Here is a 25,996-nt window from a genome sequence, read left to right on the forward strand (position 1 = left end):
TTGCTGATTGGTGGCTAAATGTAAAAAATGTAAAATGTTACATAATTCTGCACCTAGTGGAGAATTATGTAATATTATCTTTGCAAGAGCTTTAAAAATCAAAAGATTTTAGAGATTTTAGCCCCCAATGTTAAACTTACCTTGTTTACTCTCCAGGCTCTTCTGATCTGATTATGTAAAAAAAAAAACCATGATTTAAAGGGACAGTAAAGCCAGTGAAAACATACCCTATACCCACAATGTGTGAATACAATGAATACATTCTTTCTTCATTCATTCATAAGATTATTAAACATCACTTTATAAAATTACAGCACTATAAACTGATTATAGTGATCAGGTATGTTCAATACATTCTGCTACCTGATTGGCTGAAATTAGCAATATGCATTGGTTAGGTTGGTACCTGAAACTACTACTATAGCCTGCTTCACTGCACAAACTTTGCATGATTAGGTTGGTTAGTAACTGTAACTACATTTTAATTATTAGATGAATTTGATGGAAATAGTGGCAACGGTGTTAGTTTAAGCAAATATCAACAATATCAATAATATAGTATGCTGAGATAATAGTAGATATATAATCTATTCAGTATTCATTATATACCAGTTAGTATCACTGGTGAAGTGTAGGAGAAGGGGGGTGCTGACTGTCTGATAGATATATAGGTACAAAAAAGAGAGAGAAGTCTGAGAAAGCCGTGCTAGCGGCGAAATGTACATCAGGCCTTGTCTGTGTGCATGAGACTTGCTAATTTGTGTTTACCTGGGACCTTTCTAAGCTCATATTGATGTGGCAATTGCCTTCCTTAATCAGTCATTTATTAACTGTTTCCTCTCCGGCTCTTGATACCAGTATTGCTCAGATTAGGTAATGTTGTTGGGGTCAATCCCCTTTTTAGATTAGCTTTAGAGCAATCCGTGTATTCTCTGAGCCCTGAGGGTTACGGTGTATTTGAACTATTACCCAGGGAAGTAATTCTGTTTTTGAAGTCTCACACACACAGTCCTGATCTGTTTCTTAATCTAAGTTTTAAATGTATGTCTCACATATTTATGTTATACATTTGGTACTATTTACCAACCTTTTTAATTTTATTCTATCATTAGTAAAAGTTACGTTTTAATAACCAGTTCTGGACACAATCCGGTTTTCAATGCATACTGTTACTATATAGTGTTTTGTGAGTGCTGGGTACTGTCAAACTTCTCTCTCTTTTTTGTACTTAGATGAATTTGACACTTTATTCAAACTGTGTTGTACTGGATCACCCGACATTTTGGGTTATGTGTCCTGTATTGCCGTCTTTAGATATACATGGAGACAAAGGATATTAATGTTGTTATATTGTATTTTATTATATGCAGATAGTATATTTGATATTTACTGAATATATTCCAGTAAATTAGAGTACCACAAGTCCAAAAACTGCCTTCGACCCAGCTGTGCGACTAACACTGCTGATTGGATCAGCAGCAGTTTCAGCTCTGGACCAGCAGTGCTCTGCGAGTGCCGATGTTGAACACACAACTTTGTTTCTCTAGTGATAAAATTACATGCTCTGGTGAATTAGAGCATTTTATTTTATACTATAATGGCCCTTTAAACTCCCCAATAAAATACTATTATTTAATAATATTGTATTATTATTTTATAGTATTGAATTATTTTTGGTAGAGGAGTTTAATATAGTTTCTGTACATTTTAACATTTGATAGCAAACAAATTCTAGCATTAACATGTAGTTTTCACAATGAAATTATGTTTATTGTAAAAAAATATTGTCAGATGTGTGTGTATATAGTGCAGCTATAGTTTAAGGTGATTGTAAACTTAGGTGCTTTAAGACATATGGGTCAATTTATCAAATGCCGGGCGGACATGATTCGCTGTCAGCATTTAACATTGCACAAGCATTTCTTGTAAAATGCTTGTGCAATGCCGCCCCCTGCACATTCCCGGGCCGCTAGCAGGGGGAGTCAATCATCATTATGACTGCTGCTTCTTAACTTAAAGGCACACTGAACCCAATTTTTTTCTTTTATGATTCAAATAGAGCATACAATTTTAAGCAACTTTCTAATTTACTCATATTATCAATTATTATTCATTCTCTTCCTACCTTTATTTGAAAAGCAAGAATGTAAGTTTAGAAGACGGTTCATTTTTGGTTCACAACCTGGGTTGTGCTTGCTGATTGGTGGCTAAATGCACCCACCATTAAACAAGTGCTGTCCAGGGTCTGAACCAAAAATTGGCTGGCTCCTTAGCTGAGATGCCTTCTTTTTCAAATAAAGATAGCAAGAGAACGAAGAAAAATTGATAATACGAGTAAATTAGAAAGGTTCTTCAAATTGCATGCTCTATCTGAATCATAAAAGAAAAAAATTGGGTTCAGTATCCCTTTAAGTTTCAGGCGGACCTGAAACTTCGGGGGGTAAAAAGCAGCATCCGCTGCTTGTTAAATCTACCCCTTAGTATATAAAATTAATCTTAAAAACACTGGCACTTTCATTCGATACATTTTTTAAAGACGCTTCATTTGTAAAATAATTACTGTTTAGTTATGGCAAACATCGCGCCGTTCCTCCACCCACATCTCATACAGTATTTAGTTGATCGATGACGAATTCGGCTTTATCCAATCGTTGTGTGACCCATTTTGCGGGTAGTGGAACGGCGCAATGTTTGCCATAACTAAATGGTAATTACTTTACAAATGAAATGTCTTTCAAAATTTTAATGAATGAAAGTGCCCCTGTTTTTAAGATTAATTTCATACACTGTGTATTAAAGTGCATGTTAACAATCAGTTTAAACCCTGCTTTTCAGGTGTTTGTATGTTTGGATTTCGCAAGCAAATTTCTTTGAAGCTTAGCAGTTTTGTGGGCACCCTCAAGGATTTGAAGTGCTGGAAATGGAAAGGAGATTGGTTGATTTTATCCAGTTTGTTTTCTTTTCATGTCCTATGTGTAGCAGTTACATGTTTAAAGTCTGTCTATGCCTCCATCCTATAGGATGCCAAAAAGGAATGCCCATGCTTGGCACTACAGCAAACACAGCATAATCTTTCTTTGATCATAGTTGCTATTCTGGTTATATTTTTTGTTATATTTGTAGAGAACTGAGACTTCAGCAACGTTTGTTGAAATTAATAAAGAAGAACAGACCAGAAAAGGTCCAGCTGTCCTGAAGATCACCTTCATGTAAGGTGATCTACAACAGTACAGCTCTAAATATCTGGTTGATATGTCTCATAGTTTTGTTGCTTCAACACTTAATTTTACATACAATTATAGTCTATAGGCATTCCAATTTGTCATTCACCCTTGTCATTCCTTTTAGTACATCCCCTTGGCAGGGCCCTCTACCCATTTTCTATCATTTCATATTATACCTATGTTTATAGTGCTGAATCTGTTGGCACTCTAAAAATAAATGATAATAATAAGTATTGATACCAATAGAAAAATCAGTATTTTATGTTTTTGTCAGACAAAAGGGGTAAAAAACAACAGTAAAAATCTGATAAATAAATACAGTACTGTATAGTGTTGGCTTCGGTGACCTGGATATCTGAGAACAGCACTTAAGGAAGCTGAAGAAAAAGCAAAAACCAAGGTAAGCGTCATTCTTCCCTTACTTTTATTAACTGAGAAGACGCAAGAGTAATATTAAACAATAAAAAGATTGTAGGTGCACTTCTAGATGGTATGTTATGCACAGATACCCATAGACCTGTTCATCTGCATTGCAGCGTCGTAAAGTAAGGCCGCCTCCTGTGTATGGTCACGTGAGGACAGACCCTGCGTGATGACTTCACTAAAGTTATAAGAGATCACGCGTGCGCGTTTCCGCTGACTGTCACTCCACTCCAGGCAAGATGGCGGTGAGACTGATGAAGGGATCGGACATTGGCGCCCTTAACAAGGGGAACCCAGGAAACCCGGCAGCGCCAATGGCACGGGAACATGTACAAGCGGTCAGCAGGAACTACCTGTCCCAGCCAAGGCTAAGTAAGTACATCTGGAAATGATTTCGAATATTAACAGCGAGTCAAAGGACATAAATGTTCAAATATAAAATGCTTCAATATGTTAAATATGATAATATACATACATTGAAAAGGCTCTTAATGTTACATGTTCTGTTTACACCAAGAACGTTTAATTTACATATTTAATTATGCCCCTTTAAATACTGACAGCTAAGCTGTCATCAGCTGACAGCTCTGTCACTATGCACACATCGGTGAATGCATTTGCCATTTGATTATGCTATGGAATAGATGTATTGGTTATAGGATTGTGGTTGCATTATTGTGTAGTATCTGGAAAAACCATTGTAAGAGCATCCTTGTATCTGGATATCTGCGAGGTTTTTTTTATTTTTTTATTATTTTAATGTGTTTATGCACTTCAGTTACTTCTGATTATGTCTAGATTTACTGGTTTATACTAGACACAGAACTGGTCTATGAATGAAAATTCTCTGGTACCCAGCTATGTTTAGTCACAACATGAAGTAACAGTTTGTTGTTATATACACATCAAAAGTTGTAATTATTGGAAATAAAATGTCTCCAGGCAATGATTTTTGACAGTAATAAGGGAAGATTTATCAAGCAGCATTCACAGCTTTTTAAAGTGATTGTAAAGTTTATTACATTAAAACGCAGCATATACAATTATTTATAAAAACAGTGGCACTTAAGTTCAATTAATTTAATTTACAGGCACCTCCATTTAGAGTTAGAGATGGTAAACATTGTGCCGTTGCTCTGCTCGCATTTAATACTTGATTTAGATGAGCAATGACTAATCCAGCTTCATCCAATCGTTACGTGCCCCACAAGCAGGACACCATGTGGGGCATGCAACGATTGGATGAACCAGATTCGTCATCCATCAGCTAAATCAACTATTAGATGAGGGGGGGGGACAACCCAATGTTAACCATCTCAAAATGGTACATATTTTACAAAGGAAGCATCTTTAAATATTTTAATGAATTAATATGCCACTATTTTTGTAAATCATTTTATATACTGTGTTTTGAAGTAATAAACTTTACCATCACTTTAAGTTGTTGCTGTGCATTCAACCACACATTTATAAAGCAGAAACTTCTTCTTTATCCTCTACCACCTCAGAGATGGCAAGAATAATCACATCAACACTTGCTCATTTGGGGGGGATTGGCATGCACCTATTCTTGTGCAATTGGTTACGTGAGAACGGGGGGGGGGGATTGCACAAGTGAACTAATATAAAATCTTTAATTTTGCCATATGATGCTGCATTATAAGTGGTGAATGCATGCAGACAGGTTCTTTTCATGGATATTTGTTCGCTTGTAATCTTGATAAATGTTCCCCATAGGGTTGTTGGTATGAAGGCCGTTGTCTTGTGATGTAGTGTACCCAAAAATAACTTTGTATGGAATGGCATCCTTTTATCTTTCTGGACATCTTACTTTGGGGTTAGATCATCCCCTAGCAACAAGATAGAAGCAGGAGCCCCTGTTCTTCTGTTTAATTCTGCGACCCGCATGCACATTTTGTGGTTGCAAAATCCGATGACAGGTTCATGTACACGGAATTGGCAACCGATCACGTGTGTGCTCAGGAATGCAGTGACATCACGGTCACACATTTTGTTGGTTTGCAAACTTCAACAGAACATCAGCAATTGTAATGTGTTCATGCACTGCATTTACTCCTGTCTTTGTCTAGATTTACTGGTTTATACATGACGGAACTGGTCCCTGAACATTCTCTCGAACCCCAGCAATGTTTGATGTCACAACATGAAGTATCTGTTTGTGTTTGTATAAACATCAAAAGTTGTAACTGTTGTATATAAAATGTCTTCAAGCCGTGGTTTCTGACAGCTGTAGGGTATTTATATGAAGGGCATTGTCTTGTTAAAGAATGTATGGAATTAAAGGGATAGGAAAGTCCAAATTAAACTTGCAAGAATCAGAGCATATCATTTTAATACTTTTAAAATCACTTCTATTTTAAAGTTAAGGTCAATTTTGACGAATAATACTATTAAAAACAAGGGCACTTTAATTAATCAAAATTGACATTTCAAGCGTTTTCTTAAAAAACTTACCTCTTAATCCTGAAAACTGCTCCCCCGGCCGTTGGAAGCCTCTGCTTACGTCAGAAATGACGAATCCGACTTCCTCCAGTCACAGCGTTCCCCCCCCCCCCATGGCCTGAGGGAACCCCGTGATTGGATGAAGCCGGATTCGTCATTTTGGACCCGCGAAGAGGGCTTGCAACTGGCGGCGAAAGCACTGCAGCGGCTCTCAGGATTAAAGGGATACTAACCCCAATTTTTTTCTTTTATGATTCAGATAGAGCATGCAATTTTAAGCAACTTTTTAATTTACTCCTTTTATCAATTTTTCTTTGTTCTCTTGCTATCTTGATTTGAAAAAGCAGTAATGAAAGGTTAGGAGCCGGCCCATTTTTAGTTCAGCACCTTGGTAGCGCTTGCTGATTGGTTTGCTACATTTAGCCACAAATCAGCAAGTGCTACCCAGGTGCTGAACAAAAAATGGTCTGGCTCTAAAGCTTACAGTACTGCTTTTTCAAATCAAGATAGCATGAGAACAAAGAAAAATTCATAATAGGAGTGAATTAGAAAGGTGCTTAAAATATCATGCTCTATCGGAATCATTAAAGAACAAAAATGGGTTTAGTGTCCCTTTAAATGGTAAATTTTTGAAGAAAACTCTTGAAATGTCACTTTTGATGAATTAAAGTGCCCTTGTTTTTAATAGGATTATTAAAAATCGTGCACTAATTTTGTCAACATTGACCTTCACTTCAAAGATGTGCTTTGTTTTTTTGGTATCCATTGTTGAAAATTAATACGCATATATCCTACACTAGTTGGATCTAGTTGGTGATTGCTGCCTGCACACATTTGTCTGTGTGATTGGCTAACTAGATCTGTTCAGTAAGCTACCAGTAGTGCAATGCTGTTCCTTCAGCAAAGGATAACACAAGAATAAAGCATATTTGATAATAAAGTACATTTGAAAGCTGTTAAAAATTGTATGTTGTATCTGAATCATGAATGTAATATTTGGGTTTTCCTGTCCCTGTGTTTATTTTAATGAATCTTTTTGCTGGTTTCTAACTACTAGCTATTTTATATTTGACTAACAAAAAGAGGTAAATTGTGCATAGAATATGAATATATATATATATATATATATATATATATATATATATATATATATCTCTATCTATCTCAAACTTTAAAGGGACATGAAACCCAAAAAAATTCTTTAATGATTCAGTTAGAGAATGCAATTTGAAACAACTTACCAATTTACTTGTATTATCTAATTTGTTTCATTCACTTGGTATCATTTGTTGAAGGAGCAGCAATGCACTACTGGTTTCTAACTGAACAAATGGATGAGCCAATGACAATCAGTATATATATGCATCCACCAATCAGCAGCTAGAACCTAGGTTCTTTGCGGCTTCTGAGCTTTCCTAGATAAACCTTTCAACAAAGGATAAGAGAAGGAAACAAATTAAATAGAAGTAAATTAGAAAGTTGTTTAAAATTGTATTCTGTATCTGAATCATGAACATTTTTGGGTTTCATGTCCCTTTTAAAAAGAAGCTGAATTTTATCTATCAGTGCCAACTGCAATTAAAAAATTATCTAACACGTTTTGACATTTGCCTTAAATGTTATTGGATTCATCTTTACCCTTATATACAACTGATACACCTCTAATCAGACGGTCATATCACTGATAAACATGTCCTAGCTGAATTTTAAATAGCTATTTCCCCTTATATTAAAACATGTTATAATACTAAGTAAACGTATACATGTGTATTTCGTAATGTAAAATGTTTATTTTGTATGCAGGCCTTTAGTTGCTAATGTATTCTTTGCATACATAAAAAAATTAATTTTATGTCCCTTATTGTATAGGGATTCTTTGAACCCTGCTGAGTAACTATAACGAGAAACTGTTGAGTGTATTTGTCATGTGATAATGCCTCACATCTTCCTGTCAGATGACAAACAGGTCATATGACCCTCCTTCCACTTTCATACAATACCTATACTGTCTGAAGGTTTTGACTGAACTTAACTGAACATTAAAGGAATTTTTAAATGCATAGTATATATTGGTAAATAAGCACTGCAAAATAAATGTTCTTTGAAAACATTAAAAAGGATTTTTGTTGAGAAATTAGCATTTTCATGCAGTGCAGAGACATTCCACAACTAAAAAAATTGTATTTATTTATTTTCTATCCGATTTTATAATCGGCTGATTAAATTTTTTTTTTTTTTTAAAGGGACAGTAAAGTCCAAATAAAACTTTCATGATTCGGATAGAGCATGCAATTTTAAACAACTTTACAATTTACTTCTGTTATCAAATTTGCTTTGCTCTCTTGGTATCTTTTATTGAAGAGTAAAACTACGTAGGCTCAGGAGTGTGCATGTGTCTTGAATACTCTATGGCAGCAGTGTTTTGCAACATTGTATAACAAAGCCACAACTAATGTTGCAAAACACTGCTGCCATACTAAAGACACATGCACACTCCTGAGCTCTTATGATTCTACTTAGTTATCCTTTCAATAAAAGATACCAAGAGAACTAAGCAAACTTGATAACAGAAGTAAATTGTATGCTCTATCTGAATCGTGAAAGTTTCATTTTGACTTTACTGTCCATTTTTTTGCACAATACCACGTTCAGGAGTTAATCGGAGTAAAGCAGCTAGTGCCATGCAACTGACCAACTAATCCCAGATCACTTACCTATTAGTTGTTGCAGCCCTACATGTTTTTCAGCCTGACACAAAGGGACATTTTGTTATCAGAATAAATGCTGTGGTTGGTTAGTTAGAGCATTTTAATCTAAAATTAATTCTAATTTATAACTGTTTACCCCCTACATATTCCCCGTATGTTTTGACTAATCCAAATGTTCATCAAAATGTATTGGCTTTACACCACATACCTAAATTATTTTGTTTTGCATTCTATACATCACAATGCTCACACTATTGTTGTGCACAATTTTTGTTCTTATTTAACCTTTTCCTGTCAGGAGTAATTTGTCTCTATCGGAATAAAGTTCTAATGTAAACACATTGAAATCATGTGATCGCGTGATTTCAATGATGTTATCGTGTCTGGGGGGAGTGCTTATGACGCTAGGCACACCATCCAGGCCGCGATCCCATTCAGGAAGGCCTTTGGCTTTAGTACAGGAAAACGGCTAGGACGTTCCATGCCGTCCTAACTGTGCTAAAGCCCAGCACAGTTAGGACGGCATGGAACAGCCTAACGGCGGGAAAGGATAAATATTTTACAACAAAAGCTAAGAAATCTAAAAAAATTTTTATCTTAAAAGGACAGTCTACTCCCAAACTTCTATTTTTCAAACAGATAGATAACGCCTTTACTTAACCATCTTTGCATAACCAATATTGTTATATTATAGTTTATAGCATCTACAACTCTAAATCTGTCTGTTTTTAAGTCCCTGCAGGCCGCCTTTATCTTAGTACATTTTATAAGCTTTTCACAGCAAGAAAGTTAGTTAATGTGTACCATATAGATAACACTGTGCTCATTCCTGTGGAGTTACGAGTGAGACTTCACTGATTGGCTTAAACAGCCCTTAGATAAGGGGGCAGTCTGCAGAGGCTGAGATACAAGGTAATCACATAGGTAAAAAGTATATTAATATAACTGTCGGAATGGGCCCAGAGACAGAACTTTTTTCACTTTCTGCGATGAGATTTTTTTTTAGTGAAATTTTTTCTGCAGGTCATTTTTAAATGAAATAAAATTGTAAATTTGTCAGTTACACTAAAGCACCAGATCAATTGCAATGTGTTGGTTAACTGGAGAATAAAGCAATATTTAAAGTTGTATAATCTAGTGCAGTAGTCAAAAATTGCATTGCAAATTAGCTGCAGACAAAAAAAGTAATTGTAAAATGTCTCAAATTAATTTGTTTCCTTTTCTCTTAGTCTAACATAGAAATGTAGTAATAAAAAAGGTGCATTGCTCATACGAACATCTTACAGTCAGAGAAAAACAGCTTTGCAGACTGTGAAAAGCTAGGGAACGAGCTTGCAAAAATCGAAGAGCCAAACAATCAATGCACTGCTGCTTTGCAGCACTACTGCATATTTGACTGTTGTCTTCAAACAACACTTTGCTCTGGATGCACTGTGTTAAGAAAAACGTATACAATGCAGCCAGAGAACAGCTTTGTTTAAAAAGAACAGCCTAATGTGGAGCAGCGCTGAAAAGTTCAAGTGCTGTTCTTTCTGCAGACATGCTGCATTTTCTGCGATGACATCTCAGATCACTCTATGTTCTGCCTTGGGGGGAATGGGTAATAAAGGGATTATCTATATTTTTAAACAATCACAATTTTGGAGTAGACTGTCTCTTTAAAATAAAACTAATTTCTTTGTTGTTCCTAAAAAAATGTCCTTTATAAGATTTTCTTTTTTAAAATAGAGGGATACAATTATTTTTTATCAATCTAAGGAGACAACTCACAACTATAGGATTTAATAATATATGTAAATACTTACCTATCGTACACCAAATTAGATGTTTATATACTACCAGTCACCTGATAGCTAACATATCTGTTTGCAAGCAAAGATACAATAACGATAACATCATTTACGGCTCTGCACTTTTAGCGACATACTAAACATACATATTAGCAGTGGTTTAGATGTTTACTCACCACATAAGGAACTAGTTACTACCAAGCCATTTGATAGTTAATACATCTATTTATAATCTATGTTATAATAACAATAACGTTATTTACGGCTTAGTACTTTTGAACAATAATTCCCTACAAGTGTACCGGTATTGGAGTAACAATGACCATATGACCAGTTAATGAGAACTGCTAGGATGAACTTAAGATATTAAAACATGGGGAGCCTTAAAGTGAAAGTAAGTCGGGCTAATCGGTATTTAGAATTGAAATATATTTTAAAAATAAAGGTCAGTTTAATTCATGATTTTGTTGTCTGTGTTTTATAAATAGCTTTTTGTTCCAATTCAGTTTGCCCAACTCTCTCTGCAGTAAAAAAAAAAAAATAATTTGTAGTGACGATTACAGCCGTATCGAACTGATTGGGTCCCCCATTAGCTTCTAAATCAGGTAGATATACGCCCACGACTTGTAATGCGCATGCAGCTAACTCTGAAATCTGTCTGTGTCTCAAAGCGCGTTCATGCAAGCCTCATGTGCATTACCAAAGGGAATCCCCAAATATACTTAAAATATAAATTTTGCTAGTTGTAGTCTTTGGGGATTCCCTCAATACTGAGACACTGTTAGGATTATCTTCGCTAACATACTAAACAATGAATCGAGCGATTCATTGTTAGTATATCTCATCGGAGCTCATAATATTGCGCATGCGCACAAATTAAGTAATTGAATACTAGCACGTTCCTTACACATACGGCGGGTGGGACCGCTGATCACAGTGAGAAAGATAAAGCCGGGAGAAAGCGAGAGGGCGGAGGAAGCGATAGAAGAGTAAGATCACAATTATATAAATATTTCAAAAAAATTCAAATTTAAAAAAATAAAAAGTTAGCGACTTAACTGTTTAATAGTAAATTAAACTAAAGCAGTATTCAAATGGCGTTAAATTTACTTTCACTTTAATGACACTTCATGTGAAATAGATACTAGATTATAATTGAGACATATAACGTTAATACCAGTGGGACACTATAATATCCTCTAAAGTATATATCACAGGATACTTTGTTACTCCGATGACTCTTCTTACTAAAACTGTTACTCTGGGGAGCTCATACGGAAAATATTGTGCACACCGTACAGCATACACCACAATATAATCTGATGCTCATTACCTTATGTATAACCACAACTTTGGAGACTCAGAATCGGAATTCCTATGCGGTACTTTGATATTAATGCAAGGGTTTATTAAACCATAATCTTGTACTACTATTACGCTGCTTATAGATACTGTAGTCTCCTTAGGTAGAACATGACTATAATTGCTCTATAATATACAGAATTACATGTTGTAGTGGGTAACTATATAATCTTAGATAATCAACCCAGTCCACCTAACATATACTGCAAGTGTTAACGTATCAAAAGTCACAAGTACTAACGTACTAAAAAAGCCCTATACAAGTGATACCTATATAAAAATCAGTTATAATGGATTTATAATAATCCATCAGGTATCCAAGGACACCTTGACGAATTGTTACAGCTGATGGAATATCGGCGACTGTACATACTCGTGTTAAAGCACTACATATCTTTTCTCCAACATTGGTGTGTCCGGTCCACGGCGTCATCCATTACTTGTGGGAAATATTCTCCCCCACAGGGAAAGGCAAGGAGAGCACACAGCAAGAGCTGTCCATATAGCTCCCCCTCTGGCTCCGCCCCCCAGTCATTCTCCTTGCCGCTCTGAACAAGTAGCATCTACCACGGGGATGGCGAGGAGTTTGTGGTGTTAGTTGTAGTTTTTTATTCTTCTATCAAGAGTTTGTTATTTTAAAATAGTGCTGGCTTGTACTATTTACTCTATAACAGAAAAGTGATGAAGATTTCTGTTTAAGAGGGCTATGATTTTAGCAGACAGTAACTAAAATCCATTACTGTTATCACGCAGGACTGTTGAAACAAGAGAACTTCAGTTGGGGGTAACAGTTTGCAGACTCATCTGCTTCAGGTATAACTGGTCTCCTTCTAACAACACAGACTAATGCTAGATGACAGTCATATTTCCCCTCAGGGGAAAAGGTAAGCCATTTTTCTTTCACCTCAGCAAAAAAGATAACAGGCTTCCCCTTTTTGTTTTTTATGCTGGTAGACACTGTTAGGGGCAAAATCGATTGGTTTTTATTACAATATGATACCATTTGAAATATTTTATAAGCTCACATACACTGGGGAACGTTTTTTATTGATCTGGCTTGTTTTAGACACCTAAATCTAATCAGGAAGGCCCCTTCACTCTAGTGTGCTGAGGGAGGAAGCCTCATTTTGGTGCTTCAGCTGCACAGTTGATTTACAAGGCAGTGCATGCAGATAGGGTCCTGTGGCTCAGAAAGTGACTCCAAAAGGTTTTTTTCTGTGAATGGTGACCCCTAAGGAAGGTAAAAAGCTGCAACAAGGCTGTAGCAGGGATTGTAGTGTATAAAAACGGTTAAATCCAACAATTAGCTCCGGTTTGCTTGTTTTAAGAGCTAGAGTCTCCATATTTGCTGTGCAATACTTTCTAAGCATTAAGACACTGGGGTCCAAATTTCAGAAAAATCGGATATTGCCTTCATAGTTTTTTGAACATTCAGAAATAAATGCGTAATTTTATTATTTAAAGAGACAGTAACGTTTTTGTTTAAAATCGTTTTTATTGCATTGTTTAACATGTCTGTTCCATCAGATAACCTATGTTCTGTGTGTATAGAGACAAATGTGGTTCCCCCTTCGAGTGTTTGTGATAATTGCACCATAGCGTCCAAACAAAATCAGGACAGCTCTGTTATTTTTCATAATGTTGCCCAAGATGATTTATCTAATGAAGGTAGTGGGGATAGCTCTACATCCTCTCCTTCTGTGTCTACACCAGCTTTGCCCGCGCAGGCGACACTTAGCGCGCCAGTGCTTATTTCTATGCAACAATTATCAGTAGTAGTGGATAATTCTATAGCAAATCTTTTATCCAAACTGCCAGCTTTTCAGAGAAAGCGTGATTGTTCAGTTTTAAATACAGATAAAAAGGATGAACAATCAGACGCTGACGATGCCTTATCTATTTTACCCTCGCATCAATCGGAATTGGCTGTAAGGGAAGGGCTGTCTGAGGGTGAAATTTCAGATTCAGGAAAAATTTCTCAACAGGCAGAACCTGATCTAGTGGCATTTAAGTTTAAACTAGAACATCTCCGCGCTTTGCTTAAGGAGGTATTAGCTACTCTGGATGACTGTGTTTCCATGGTAGTACCAGAGAAGTTGTGCAAATTGGACAAATTTTTAGAGGTCCCTGTGCACGACGACGCTTTTCCAATACCTAAGAGGGTAGCGAACATAGTGGAAAAGGAGTGGGAGAAGCCAGGTGTACCCTTTGCCCCACCTCCTATATTTAAGAAAATGTTTCCCATAGTAGACCCTAGAAGGGACGCATGGCAAACGGTCCCGAAGGTTGAGGGAGCTGTTTCAACACTAGCGAAGCGCACAACTATTCCTATAGAGGACAGCTGCGCTTTCAAAGATCCTATGGATAAAAAATTGGAAGGATTGCTTGAAAAGACTTTTGTTCAGCAAGGGTTCATCCTTCAACCAGCTACGTGTGTTATTACTGTCACTTCAGCGGCGTCCTTTTGGTTCGAAGAACTAGAAAGGTCGCTCCAGAAAGAGACTTCCTATGAAGAAGTCATGGACAGAATTCACGCATTAAAGTTAGCTAATTCCTTTATATTGGATGCCGCCTTTCAAATAACGAAATTGGCGGCGAAAAACTCAGGTTTTGCTATAGTAGCGCGGAGGGCGCTTTGGCTAAAATCCTGGTCGGCAGATGTGTCGTCCAAGACTAAGTTACTGAATATTCCTTTCAAGGGTAAGACCCTTTTTGGGCCGGAATTGAAGGAAATTATTTCAGACATCACTGGGGGTAAGGGCCATGCCCTCCCACAGGATAGGCCTTTTAAGGCTAAGAACAAGTCTAATTTTCGTTCCTTTCGCAATTTCAGGAACGGACCGGCTAATAACTCCACTGCCGCTAGACAAGAAGGTAACGTGGCCCAGCCTAAACCCGCTTGGAAGCCCATGCAAGGCTGGAACAAGGGTAAACAAACCAAGAAACCTGCTGCTGCTACCAAGACAGCATGAAGGGGTAGCCCCCGATCCGGGACCGGATCTGGTAGGGGGCAGACTATCTCTCTTCGCTCAGGCTTGGGCAAGAGATGTTCTGGATCCCTGGGCACTAGAGATAGTTTCCAAGGGATACCTGTTAGAATTCAAGGGACTTCCTCCAAAGGGAAGGTTCCACCTGTCTCGCTTATCTTCAGACCAGATAAAGAAAAGGCATTCTTACATTGTGTAAGAGACCTATCAAAGATGGGAGTGATAAACCCAGTCCCCTCCGGGGAACAAGGTCTAGGTTTTTACTCAAACCTGTTTGTGGTTCCCAAAAAAGAGGGAACTTTCAGGCCAATTCTGGATTTAAAGATATTAAACAAGTTCCTCAGAGTTCCATCCTTCAAGATGGAAACCATTCGGACAATCTTACCGACAATCCAACAGGGTCAATTTTTGACTACCGTGGATCTAAAGGATGCGTATCTGCATATCCCAATCCACAAATCTCATCAGTTCCTGAGGTTCGCCTTTCTGGACAAACATTACCAGTTTGTGGCTCTTCCATTCGGTTTAGCCACCGCTCCCAGAATTTTCACAAAGGTGCTAGGGTCCCTTCTAGCGGTCCTAAGGCCGAGGGGCATCGCTGTAGCACCTTATCTAGACGACATCCTAATCCAAGCGTCGTCCCTTTCCAAAGCGAGGGCTCATACAGACATTGTGTTGGCCTTTCTCAGATCTCACGGGTGGAAGGTGAACATAGAAAAAAGTTCACGGTCACCGTCCACAAGGGTTCCTTTTCTGGGAACAATAATAGATTCTGTGGAAATGAAGATCTTTCTCACAGAAGTCAGAAAGGCAAAGCTTCTAAAAGCTTGTTGAGTTCTTCATTCTATTCCTCAACCCTCCATAGCTCAATGCATGGAAGTAATAGAACTAATGGTCGCAGCAATGGATGTGGTTCCTTTTGCTCGAATTCATCTAAGACCATTACAGCTATGCATGCTCAATCAGTGGAATGGGGACTATACAGACTTGTCTCCCCAAATTCAAGTAGATCAGGTAACCAGGGACTCACTTCTCTGGTGGTTGACCCAGGATCACCTGTCTCAGGGAATGAGTTTCCGCAGACCGGAGTGGGTCATCGTCACGACCGACGCCAGCCTCTTGGGGTGGGGCGCGGTCTGGGACTCCCTGAAAGCTCAGGGCCTATGGTCGCGGGAAGAGTCGCTTCTCCCGATAAACATTTTGGAACTAAGAGCTATATTCAATGCGCTCCTGGCTTGGCCTCAGCTAGCGGAAGCCAGGTTCATAAGATTTCAGTCGGACAACATAACGACTGTTGCGTACATCAATCATCAGGGGGGAACAAAGAGTTCCCTAGCAATGAAGGAAGTAACCAAGATAATCCAATGGGCAGAGAATCACTCCTGCCATCTATCTGCTATTCACATCCCAGGAGTAGACAACTGGGAGGCGGACTATTTGAGTCGTCAGACTTTCCATCCGGGGGAGTGGGAACTCCATCCGGAGGTCTTTGCTCAGTTAACCCAATTATGGGGCATTCCAGACATGGATCTAATGGCGTCCCGTCAGAACTTCAAGATACCTTGCTACGGGTCCAGATCCAGGGATCCCAAGGCGACTCTAGTGGATGCATTAGTGGCACCTTGGTCGTTCAACCTAGCATATGTGTTTCCACCGTTTCCTCTCCTTCCCAGGCTCATAGCCAGGATCAAACAAGAGAAGGCCTCGGTGATTCTGATAGCTCCTGCGTGGCCACGCAGGACTTGGTATGCAGACCTGGTGAATATGTCATCGGCTCCACCATGGAAGCTACCTTTGAGACAGGATCTTCTAGTACAAGGTCCATTCGAACATCCAAATCTAGTTTCTCTGCAGCTGACTGCTTGGAAATTGAACGCTTGATTTTATCCAAGCGTGGGTTTTCAAATTCTGTGATAGTTACTCTGGTCCAAGCCAGAAAACCTGTGACTAGAAAGATTTACCATAAAATATGGAAAAGATATATCTGTTGGTGTGAATCCAAAGGATTCTCCTGGAGTAAGATTAAAATTCCAAAGATTCTATCCTTTCTCCAAGAAGGTTTGGATAAAGGGTTGTCAGCTAGTTCTCTAAAAGGACAGATTTCTGCATTATCCGTCTTGTTGCACGACTGGCAGCTTTGCCAGATGTACAAGCTTTTGTTCAGGCTTTGGTTAGAATCAAGCCTGTTTACAGACCCATGACTCCTCCTTGGAGTCTAAATTTAGTTCTTTCAGTTCTTCAAGGGGTTCCGTTTGAACCTTTACATTCCATAGATATTAAGTTATTATCTTGGAAAGTTCTGTTTTTGGTTGCTATTTCTTCTGCTAGAAGAGTTTCTGAATTATCTGCTTTGCAGTGTAATCCACCATATCTGGTTTTTCATTCAGATAAGGTTGTTTTGCGTACTAAGCCTGGTTTTCTTCCAAAAGTTGTTTCCAACAAGAACATCAACCAGGAAATAGTTGTTCCTTCTTTGTGTCCGAATCCAGTTTCAAAGAAGGAACGTTTATTACACAATTTAGATGTTCGTGCTTTAAAGTTCTATTTAGAAGCAACAAAAGATTTTAGACAAACCTCATCTTTGTTTGTCGTTTACTCTGGTAAGAGGAGAGGTCAAAAAGCTACTGCTACCTCTCTCTCTTTCTGGCTGAAAAGCATTATCCGCTTGGCTTATGAGACTGCCGGACGGCAGCCTCCTGACCGTATCACAGCTCACTCTACTAGGGCTGTGGCTTCCACATGGGCCTACAAGAACGAGGCTTCTGTTGACCAGATATGTAAGGCAGCGACTTGGTCTCTGCACACTTTTGCCAAATTCTACAAATTTGATACTTTTGCTTCTTCGGAGGCTATTTTTGGGAGAAAGGTTTTGCAAGCCGTGGTGCCTTCCGTTTAGGTAACCTGATTTGCTCCCTCCCTTCATCCGTGTCCTAAAGCTTTGGTATTGGTTCCCACAAGTAATGGATGACGCCGTGGACCGGACACACCAATGTTGGAGAAAACAGAATTTATGCTTACCTGATAAATTACTTTCTCCAACGGTGTGTCCGGTCCACGGCCCACCCTGGTTTTTTTAATCAGGTTGAAAATGTTTTCTTTATACACTAGTCACCACGGCACCCTATAGTTTCTCCTTTTTCTCCTAACCGTCGGTCGAATGACTGGGGGGCGGAGCCAGAGGGGGAGCTATATGGACAGCTCTTGCTGTGTGCTCTCCTTGCCTTTCCCTGTGGGGGAGAATATTTCCCACAAGTAATGGATGACGCCGTGGACCGGACACACCGTTGGAGAAAGTAATTTATCAGGTAAGCATAAATTCTGTTTTTTCTATCTATTCTATAACTACCAGTTTATATTGGATACACTACTTAGATATCCAGTGACACTGGAACCAGTATATCTATGATGCAGGTGGCCCTCTATTTATACCCTTTTTAGATTAATCATAATGAATGCCTAATTGAGGGATTTTCATCCTTTCTACCCCAATAGGTATTGATAATTATAGTGCAACACATACAACATATACCCATCGCATCACTCATATCATATTAATATATGCCGATTACATTACCTTAATATTTACCTTGGCTATCATACCTCAGAGGCCCATTTGCATGATTTAATATATTAAGGTAACTTATGAGTAACTACCCCATCCTAGGTTTTTAATTTTCTGTTAACCCCTTTTTTTATAAACAATTTATTAAAGGGATACTAACCCCTCATTTTTTTCTTTCATGATTCAGATAGAGCATGCAATTTTAAGCAACTTTCTAATTTACTCCTATTATCAATTTTTCTTTGTTCTCATGTTATCTTGATTTGAAAATAAAACAGTAATAAAAGGTTAGGAGCCGGCCCATTTTTTAGTTCAGCACCTTGGTAGAGCTGCTGATTGGTTTGCTACATTTAGCCACAAATCAGAAAGTGCTACCCATGTGCTGAACAAAAAATGGTCTGGCTCTAAAGCTTACAGTACTGCTTTTTCAAATCAAGATAGCATGAGAACAAAGAAAAATTGATAATAGGAGTAAATTAGAAAGGTGCTTAAAATCTCATGCTCTATCTGAATCATGAAATTAAAAAAATTGGGTTTAGTATCCCTTTAAAAGTTATGTTTTAATTTAGGCAATTTAAATTCCGCCTTATAGTCAGGACAGTGAGTGCTAATTTCGCATTTTTTAGTGGAAATCTCCCTTGTATTTCCACGAACTGCATTAAAAACTCACAACTAATGTTAGAACCTTGCACAATTATAACATACACAATGCTGGAAAGTTCCACTAGTGTCAGATGAGCAAGAGGTTTTCACCTATATTTAACATTGAGTGGAATGCTTACTGTATTTTTATTTTCTGTCTAGGAATTATTTCCTCTTGACTGGTATATTTTTTTGATAGTTTTCCACATACACAGATACATATAAACCAGTCTCAATATAGGTTATGGTGAGTAAAAAAAAAAAAAAAAATCTGTGGGAAAAACCTCCTTCACTGTGGGTATAGTTGCATGCAAAACACCCTTGTGTAGCCCATCTGTACATTCCTGCACTTACAGCTGGAACAGGGAACTCTGGGAGAGGGTATGCAAATAAGGTAGTGCCTCATCCTTTGTTGCTTCAAATATGTTTTAAACATAGATTCACCTAATTTCAGTGCAATGCTGCTCTATATAGCTTTAAGCATAGCTGGGTTTGAAGAGTACAGAAAGAGAAATCACATTTGGACAGTTGTTTGATGGATTTCAGTTTGCTGCATAGTGAAGCTGGTATAGGACATACAAACCAGTCTCAATATAAGTTTTGGGGAGGAGAAACCCCCCCCCCCATCTCATTTGGAAGTATAATCTGCTTGACAAATGTTAAAAAAAAAGTTAGGTAATTTTCAGGGGTGATAAGAGGGTCTTGGTGGATAGAGACAGAGTGGTAAGCTCTGCTCTCCCTGTAATCTGAGCCCATTTAAATGTGATGTCATGCCAATGAGCAAAAACTGTTATTTCACATACGAAAAATAAACAAAAAGGAGCTATTTCCAATACATTTGATACCATTCAGCTGTTATAACTAGTCATTGGTAAAACATTAAGGGGAAACCTGTACACTGTCTTTTTATAGGTGCCAGATGGTAAAGCTTTCATTTTCATACTGGGCGCAGCCATCTTGGAACTCATGTATTGTACCCTTTGACTGAAGTTGTTGTAAACATTCGCAGATCAGTGATTTTGCCAGCTTTTTACCACTGTATTGTGTGATTCAAGCAAGTACTTTTAAAAGAGCAGGAGGTTTACATTTTGCAGTGTTTAGACAGTTTAAAAAAAGACAAACTGTATAAAATAGACCAGATGTACAGATGGGGATATACTATAGCCCATCTGTACATTACAGAAAACCTTAACTACCTTATATCAGAGGACTCTGGGTAAGAATATGCAAATGTGTTATGCCACATCTGTATTGCTTCGTGTTTTAAGCATGGATTCCCCTATGTAAGTTTAAACACATTTTGGAGACAATCTGATAGACACAACTACAGTAGCATGGTTACTGTTCACCATGCTATTCCTTTTGTCTGCAGCTCTCTTCAAACGTTTTTTGCCTATTGTAATCCGGTACAAGTACTAATTAGTCAGACTCCTTATCTTTATACTAGGCACAGCCATCTTGAAGAATAGATATTGTTGCCCTCTGTGACAGAAGTGGTACCGTTTCACAGATTAGTGATGTTGCCGGCTTTTTGGCAGCTATATTCTGTACTCCAGGTTGTCGTGCATGATACAGAGTAGTAGCTTTATGTTTTCATAGTGGCTGTGTGGCTCTAAATGATTCATCTGGTCTTTTTTATACAGTTTGTCTTTTTTTAAACTGTCTAAACACTGTTTACTTGCTTGATTCACACAATACAGTATATGATCTATTGTCATATGAACATACGCACATACATAAAGGGCTACATATACAGGCATACGTATACAGGGATTTCTACTAATTCCAGACTAAAATATATAATTAATAGGGACTAGTAACGCATATACCAGATGGAGTCCCAGTCTTTCTCCCACTTACTAATAATAAAGTAGTTTGATTTTAAAGTGAAGGTCAACTTTGATGAATGAAAGCCTGGTTGTTAAAAATACTGTTAAAAACAGGGGTACTTTAATTTATCATAGTTTATAAATCAGCCGTTTTGTTTACAAACTTACCCCTCTCCTCTTCACAGGCGGAGCAGCTTCCCCCGCCCGTAGATCATCTCTTCATACGTCAGCAATGACTAATTTGGCTTCCTCCAATAACGGCTCCCCCCCCGAGCAAACATTGCCTGAGGCCATGCCGTGATTGGAGGAAGCCGGATTCTTCATAGCTGGCGAATGAAGAGAGGTTTTGCAGGCGGGGGAAGCTGCTCAGGCTGTGAAGAGGAGAGAGGTAATTTAAAAAATTAAAAAAATAAACGGCTACTTTGTAAACTTTGATTAATGAAAGTGCCCCTGTTTTTAATAGTATTTTTAAAAACCAGGCTTTCATTCATCAAAGCTGACCTTCACTTTAAGGTGATACAAGAATTCTACTGTTCATTAGCTGACGGGGACAGCTTCCACAGGAAAAAAGTCTATTGGCACAGAAACATCCATTTTTCAAAAAGCAAACCTCTAATACATTTTGAAAACATACATAGTAACATAAGTCCATTGAGTTCAACCTAAACAGATCTTACTTGATTTACAATAAGAAGCTCCAATTGTGCTTAAAGCAAATGTAAAGTTTCATGAATGAGTGCCCGGTTCTTAAAAATACTATTAAAAACAGGGACACTTTCATTCATTAAACTTTAGATTGCAGCATTTAAAAAAAAACAAAAAAACAACTTACCTTATTCTTTAGCAAACACAGACCACGATCCTCTGCCCGCAGCTCCTCTGTACTTACCTCAGCAATGACAAATCCGGCTTTCTCCAATCATGGCGTGCACCCAAAGCGTCCATATCGTGAGGCGACGCCGTGGTTTGAGGTAGCCGGTTTCGTCATTGAAGTGCTAAGTACAGAGTAGCTGCGGGCGGAGGATCGTGGTTTGTGTTTGCTAAAGAAAAAGGTACGTTTTTAAAAAAATAAATAAATTGCAATGTAAAGTTTAATGTATGAAAGTGCCCCTGTTTTTATAGTATTTTTACCGGGCACTCATTCATGAAACTTTTACATTCACTTTAAAGGGACACTGAACCCAAATTTTTTTCTTTCGTGATTCAGATAGAGCAGGCCATTTTAAACAACTTTCTAATTTACTCCTATTATCAATTTTTCTTCATTCTCTTGCTTTCTTTATTTGAAAAAGAAGGCATCTAAGCTATTTTTTTGGTTCAGACCCACGGAAAGCACTTCTTTATTGGTAGGTTAATTTACCCACCAATCAGCAAGAACAACACAGTGTGTTCAACAAAAATGGGCCAGCATCTAAACTTACATTCTTGCATTTTTAAATAAAGATACCAAGAGAATGAAAAGTATTTGATAATAGGAGTAAATTAGAAAGTAGCTTAAAATTGCATGCTCTATCTGAATCACGATACAATAAATTTAGGTTCAGTGTCCCTTTAACTATTTTGCACAAGCAATCATATCCCTGAATACTGTTTCTAGCCAGAATGTATCTGTGACCTCTTGTCACAAACAATTTCCTTGGAATAAACAAAGCTTCTGCCATATCTGTATATGGGCCTTGAATATTTTTTATATAAAGTAATCATATCACCTCTCAAGCACCTTTATTAGTTTTATGGCCCTTCTCTGAACTTTTTCTAAATCTCTGCAATGTCTTTTTTTTGACAGAACTGCACTCCATACTCAAGATGAGGTCTTACTAGGGATTTATATAGTGAAAGAATTATGCTTTTCTCCTTTGCATCAATGCCTCTTTTTTTAAGACATGCTAGTATCTTATTAGCATAAGAATCTGCTGTCCTGTATTGTGCACCCATTTTTAGCTTGTTAACTAAGTACTCAAAATTCCTTTCCTCCTTGGTTTTGCTAAGTCTAGTTCCATTTAAATAATAGGTAGCTTGTTTATTTCTACTTCCAAAATATAGAACCTTACATTTTCCAGTATTAAATCTAATTTTCCATTTACCAGCCCATTTTTCCATTTTTGTAAATCCCCTTGTAAAGCAATTTCATCCTGCACTGAGCTAATGAACTTACACAACTTTGTTTCGTCATCAGAAATAGAGATTGTGCTACATTCAATATTAGACAGAACAGACTTTATTTTTGTAGTATGTCCATCTGAGCTTGGTAGGATTTTGATACCATCAACATCAGGTTTAAACAAAGATTTTGGGCCTGATACAGGATTTCCCCCCCATTCAACAATAACTGTGTAACAGTATCATATTAGGACAAAGGATGTTATAGTCCAAAGTACTCCAAACACCCTAATTCATAATAATTGGTACATTTTGAACAGTATTCATTAACAACCCCAAAAATTAGACTTAAATTAACAGTTCTGGCTTTGTTTGATTTTATGATGGCTAAACACAGTTTACCAAATATAAAAAATCACATTTGTGCTCTTCTGTTAAAGCAAATCTATTTTCTTTCATTAATCTTTTTTCATGTAATAAGAAAAGAATTAAAAAAAAAATATTTATAGATCTTGGTTTTAAAATTGTTTGCCATTCTGTTAAAATTAAAATGCCATTTATTAGGTATACACAGGTATTCGCCATGCTAATATTAGAATATTCAAAAATATGTTACATTTATTGCCATAGGGGAGAGCAAAATGTGTCTACTTAAAGTGAAGGTCCATTTTGATGAATTAGAGCCCGGTTTTTAATAAACCTTTTAAAAACAAGGGCACTTTAATTAATCAAAATTGACATTTCACTGTTTTCTTCAAAAACTTACCTTTTAATCCTGGCAGCCGCTCCAGCACTTCCTCCGCCCGTTGCAAGCTGGCTTCGCTGGTCCAAAATGACGAATCCGGCTTCCTCCAATCACAGCGTTGTATCAGGCCAAGATTCCCCCCGGGAGGGGAAGCTGTGATTGGAGGAAGCCTGATTTGTCATTTCTGACGTCTGCAGAAGCTTCCGACGGCCGGGGAAATCGCTGGAACGTCATTCAGGATTATAAGTTAAGTTTTTGAAGAAAACAATGAAATGTCAATTTTTATGAATTAAAGTGCCCTTGCTTTAATAGGTTTATTAAAAACCGGGCACTAATTCATCAAAATGGACCTTCACTTTAAGGAATGATTCAAATAGAACATGCAGTTTTAAGAGACTATCCAATTTACACAGTTTTTTTATATACACACTTTTTGAGGCACTAGCTCCTATTGAGCATGTGCAGAGGTTCATAGGGTGCTTGTCTCTGATTGGCTGCTGGCAAATAGGGAAAAACTTGTCAGAAAAAAAAATCTACTACTTATTTGAAATTCAGTCAGTGTTATAACATTGTCTGTATAATATGCATTTGTTAATTATGCAATTCTACTATATTTAGCGGTCCTTTTAATCACCCTTTGTGTTTGCTTAGAGCTTACCTTTATTGGTTCATTCCTTTTTGGATTGTTGTAGTTGTTTTCAGTTACCTCTTCTTTGAGGATGTAAATCATAATTATTTTTTTTTTTACAGTTACTGTAAATTTTCAGGTGACAAAAATGTAATTCCTCTGATCATAAAGCAAGGTTGGTTGAATGCTTTTAATTAATTTTTTATCTTTTTATTTTTGTTCATAGCTTATCGGACAGTGTCTGGAGTGAACGGACCCCTTGTTATCTTGGACCATGTGAAGGTAATGGAATGTGACGGTATTCAGATATTAGCTTTGGTAAAGTTGTACTTCCTACTTTTAGTTATTTTAATATTTGGTCTAGTTTTTGATTCTAACTTTTCTTGCATCTGTGACATAAAGCAAGTTGAGAAAATTTACTGAAAGATTCTAGTGTTTAATGTTTTGAACCCTAAAGCAAGGTTTTGCAAAGGGAACAACCAGCAACATTCTTTTTTGGACAGACTGGACATAGTGTCTTCATAAAAAGGACTATGCTCCTTAGTGAGGGAAAGTGTATATCATCCATTGTGTAAACCAAATAAAGTATGAATATATGGGAGCAAAAAAGGCAAAGGAGTAGTAATGTTATAATTACTGCATTCTATGCATCCACATCTTAGGCGGGGTTAAAGGGATACTAAACCCGAATTTTTTCTTTAGTGATTCAGATAGAGCATGCAATATTAAGCAACTTTTTAATTTACTCCTATTATCATTTTTTCTTCATTCTCTTGCTATCTTTATTTAAAAAGCAGGAATGTAAAAGCTTAGGAGCCGGACCATTTTTGGTTCAGCACCCTAGATAGTGCTTGCTTATTGGTGGCTACATTTAGCCACCAATAAGCAAGTGTAAACCATGTCCTGAACCAAAAAGGGGCCGGCTCCTAAGCTTTTACATTTTTGCTTTTTAAATAAAGATAGCAAGAGAATGAAGAAAAAATGAATAGGAGTAAATTAGAAAGTTGCTTAAAGTTGCATGCTCTATATAAATCTTGAAAGAAAAACAAATTGGGTTTAGTATCCCATTTAATATTGACCAAGTGTATATCTTGATCCTAAGCTATTCGATATAAAGTAAAACAATACTGTTCTATTGTCTCCCAGCAGCAGCAAAATAGCCCAATTTGAAGACTTATAAAGTGTCCAGTTAATCCTCCCAGTGACTAGCAAGAGATACATGAAGCCAATAGCAACCCTCACATAGCTGATACATGGTCAAACAGGAGTCAAAAGTTCTTATAGTGCCCCAAGGTCCCTCCAAATACATTTTACATAAATGGGTTAATTTATACCCTTTAGGATTAGAGCTTCATGTTCCTTTTCTCTGGTGTAATTAATAAAAAACAAAAAAAACACCAAGAAGATAATTTGTTTATTTTATAGAGGCACATGAATACACCTATCGAGGGATTTTTGAACATATACTTTTGTCCTGCAGATGGCGCTACAGTTTGTCTTTTAGAATAGTGTATACTTTGTTGTGCATCTATA

At 37.4% G+C, this 25,996-nt stretch overlaps 1 protein-coding gene across 1 annotated transcript in view; it reads left to right on the forward strand.

The window, feature by feature from the left end:
• The first annotated feature begins 3,848 nt into the window (after nt 1–3,848).
• LOC128663628 (V-type proton ATPase subunit B, brain isoform) overlaps nt 3,849–25,996 on the forward strand; it is a 176,402-nt gene continuing 154,254 nt past the window's right edge. The window contains exons 1-2 of the mRNA XM_053718045.1: nt 3,849–4,019; nt 24,690–24,745. Of these exons, the coding sequence (XP_053574020.1) occupies nt 3,887–4,019; nt 24,690–24,745 (189 nt within the window). The 5' untranslated portion in view covers nt 3,849–3,886. The remainder of the gene's footprint in view (nt 4,020–24,689; nt 24,746–25,996) is intronic.

Source organism: Bombina bombina, chromosome 6 (genome assembly GCF_027579735.1).
Source record: "Bombina bombina isolate aBomBom1 chromosome 6, aBomBom1.pri, whole genome shotgun sequence".
Taxonomy (NCBI): Eukaryota; Metazoa; Chordata; class Amphibia; order Anura; family Bombinatoridae; genus Bombina; species Bombina bombina.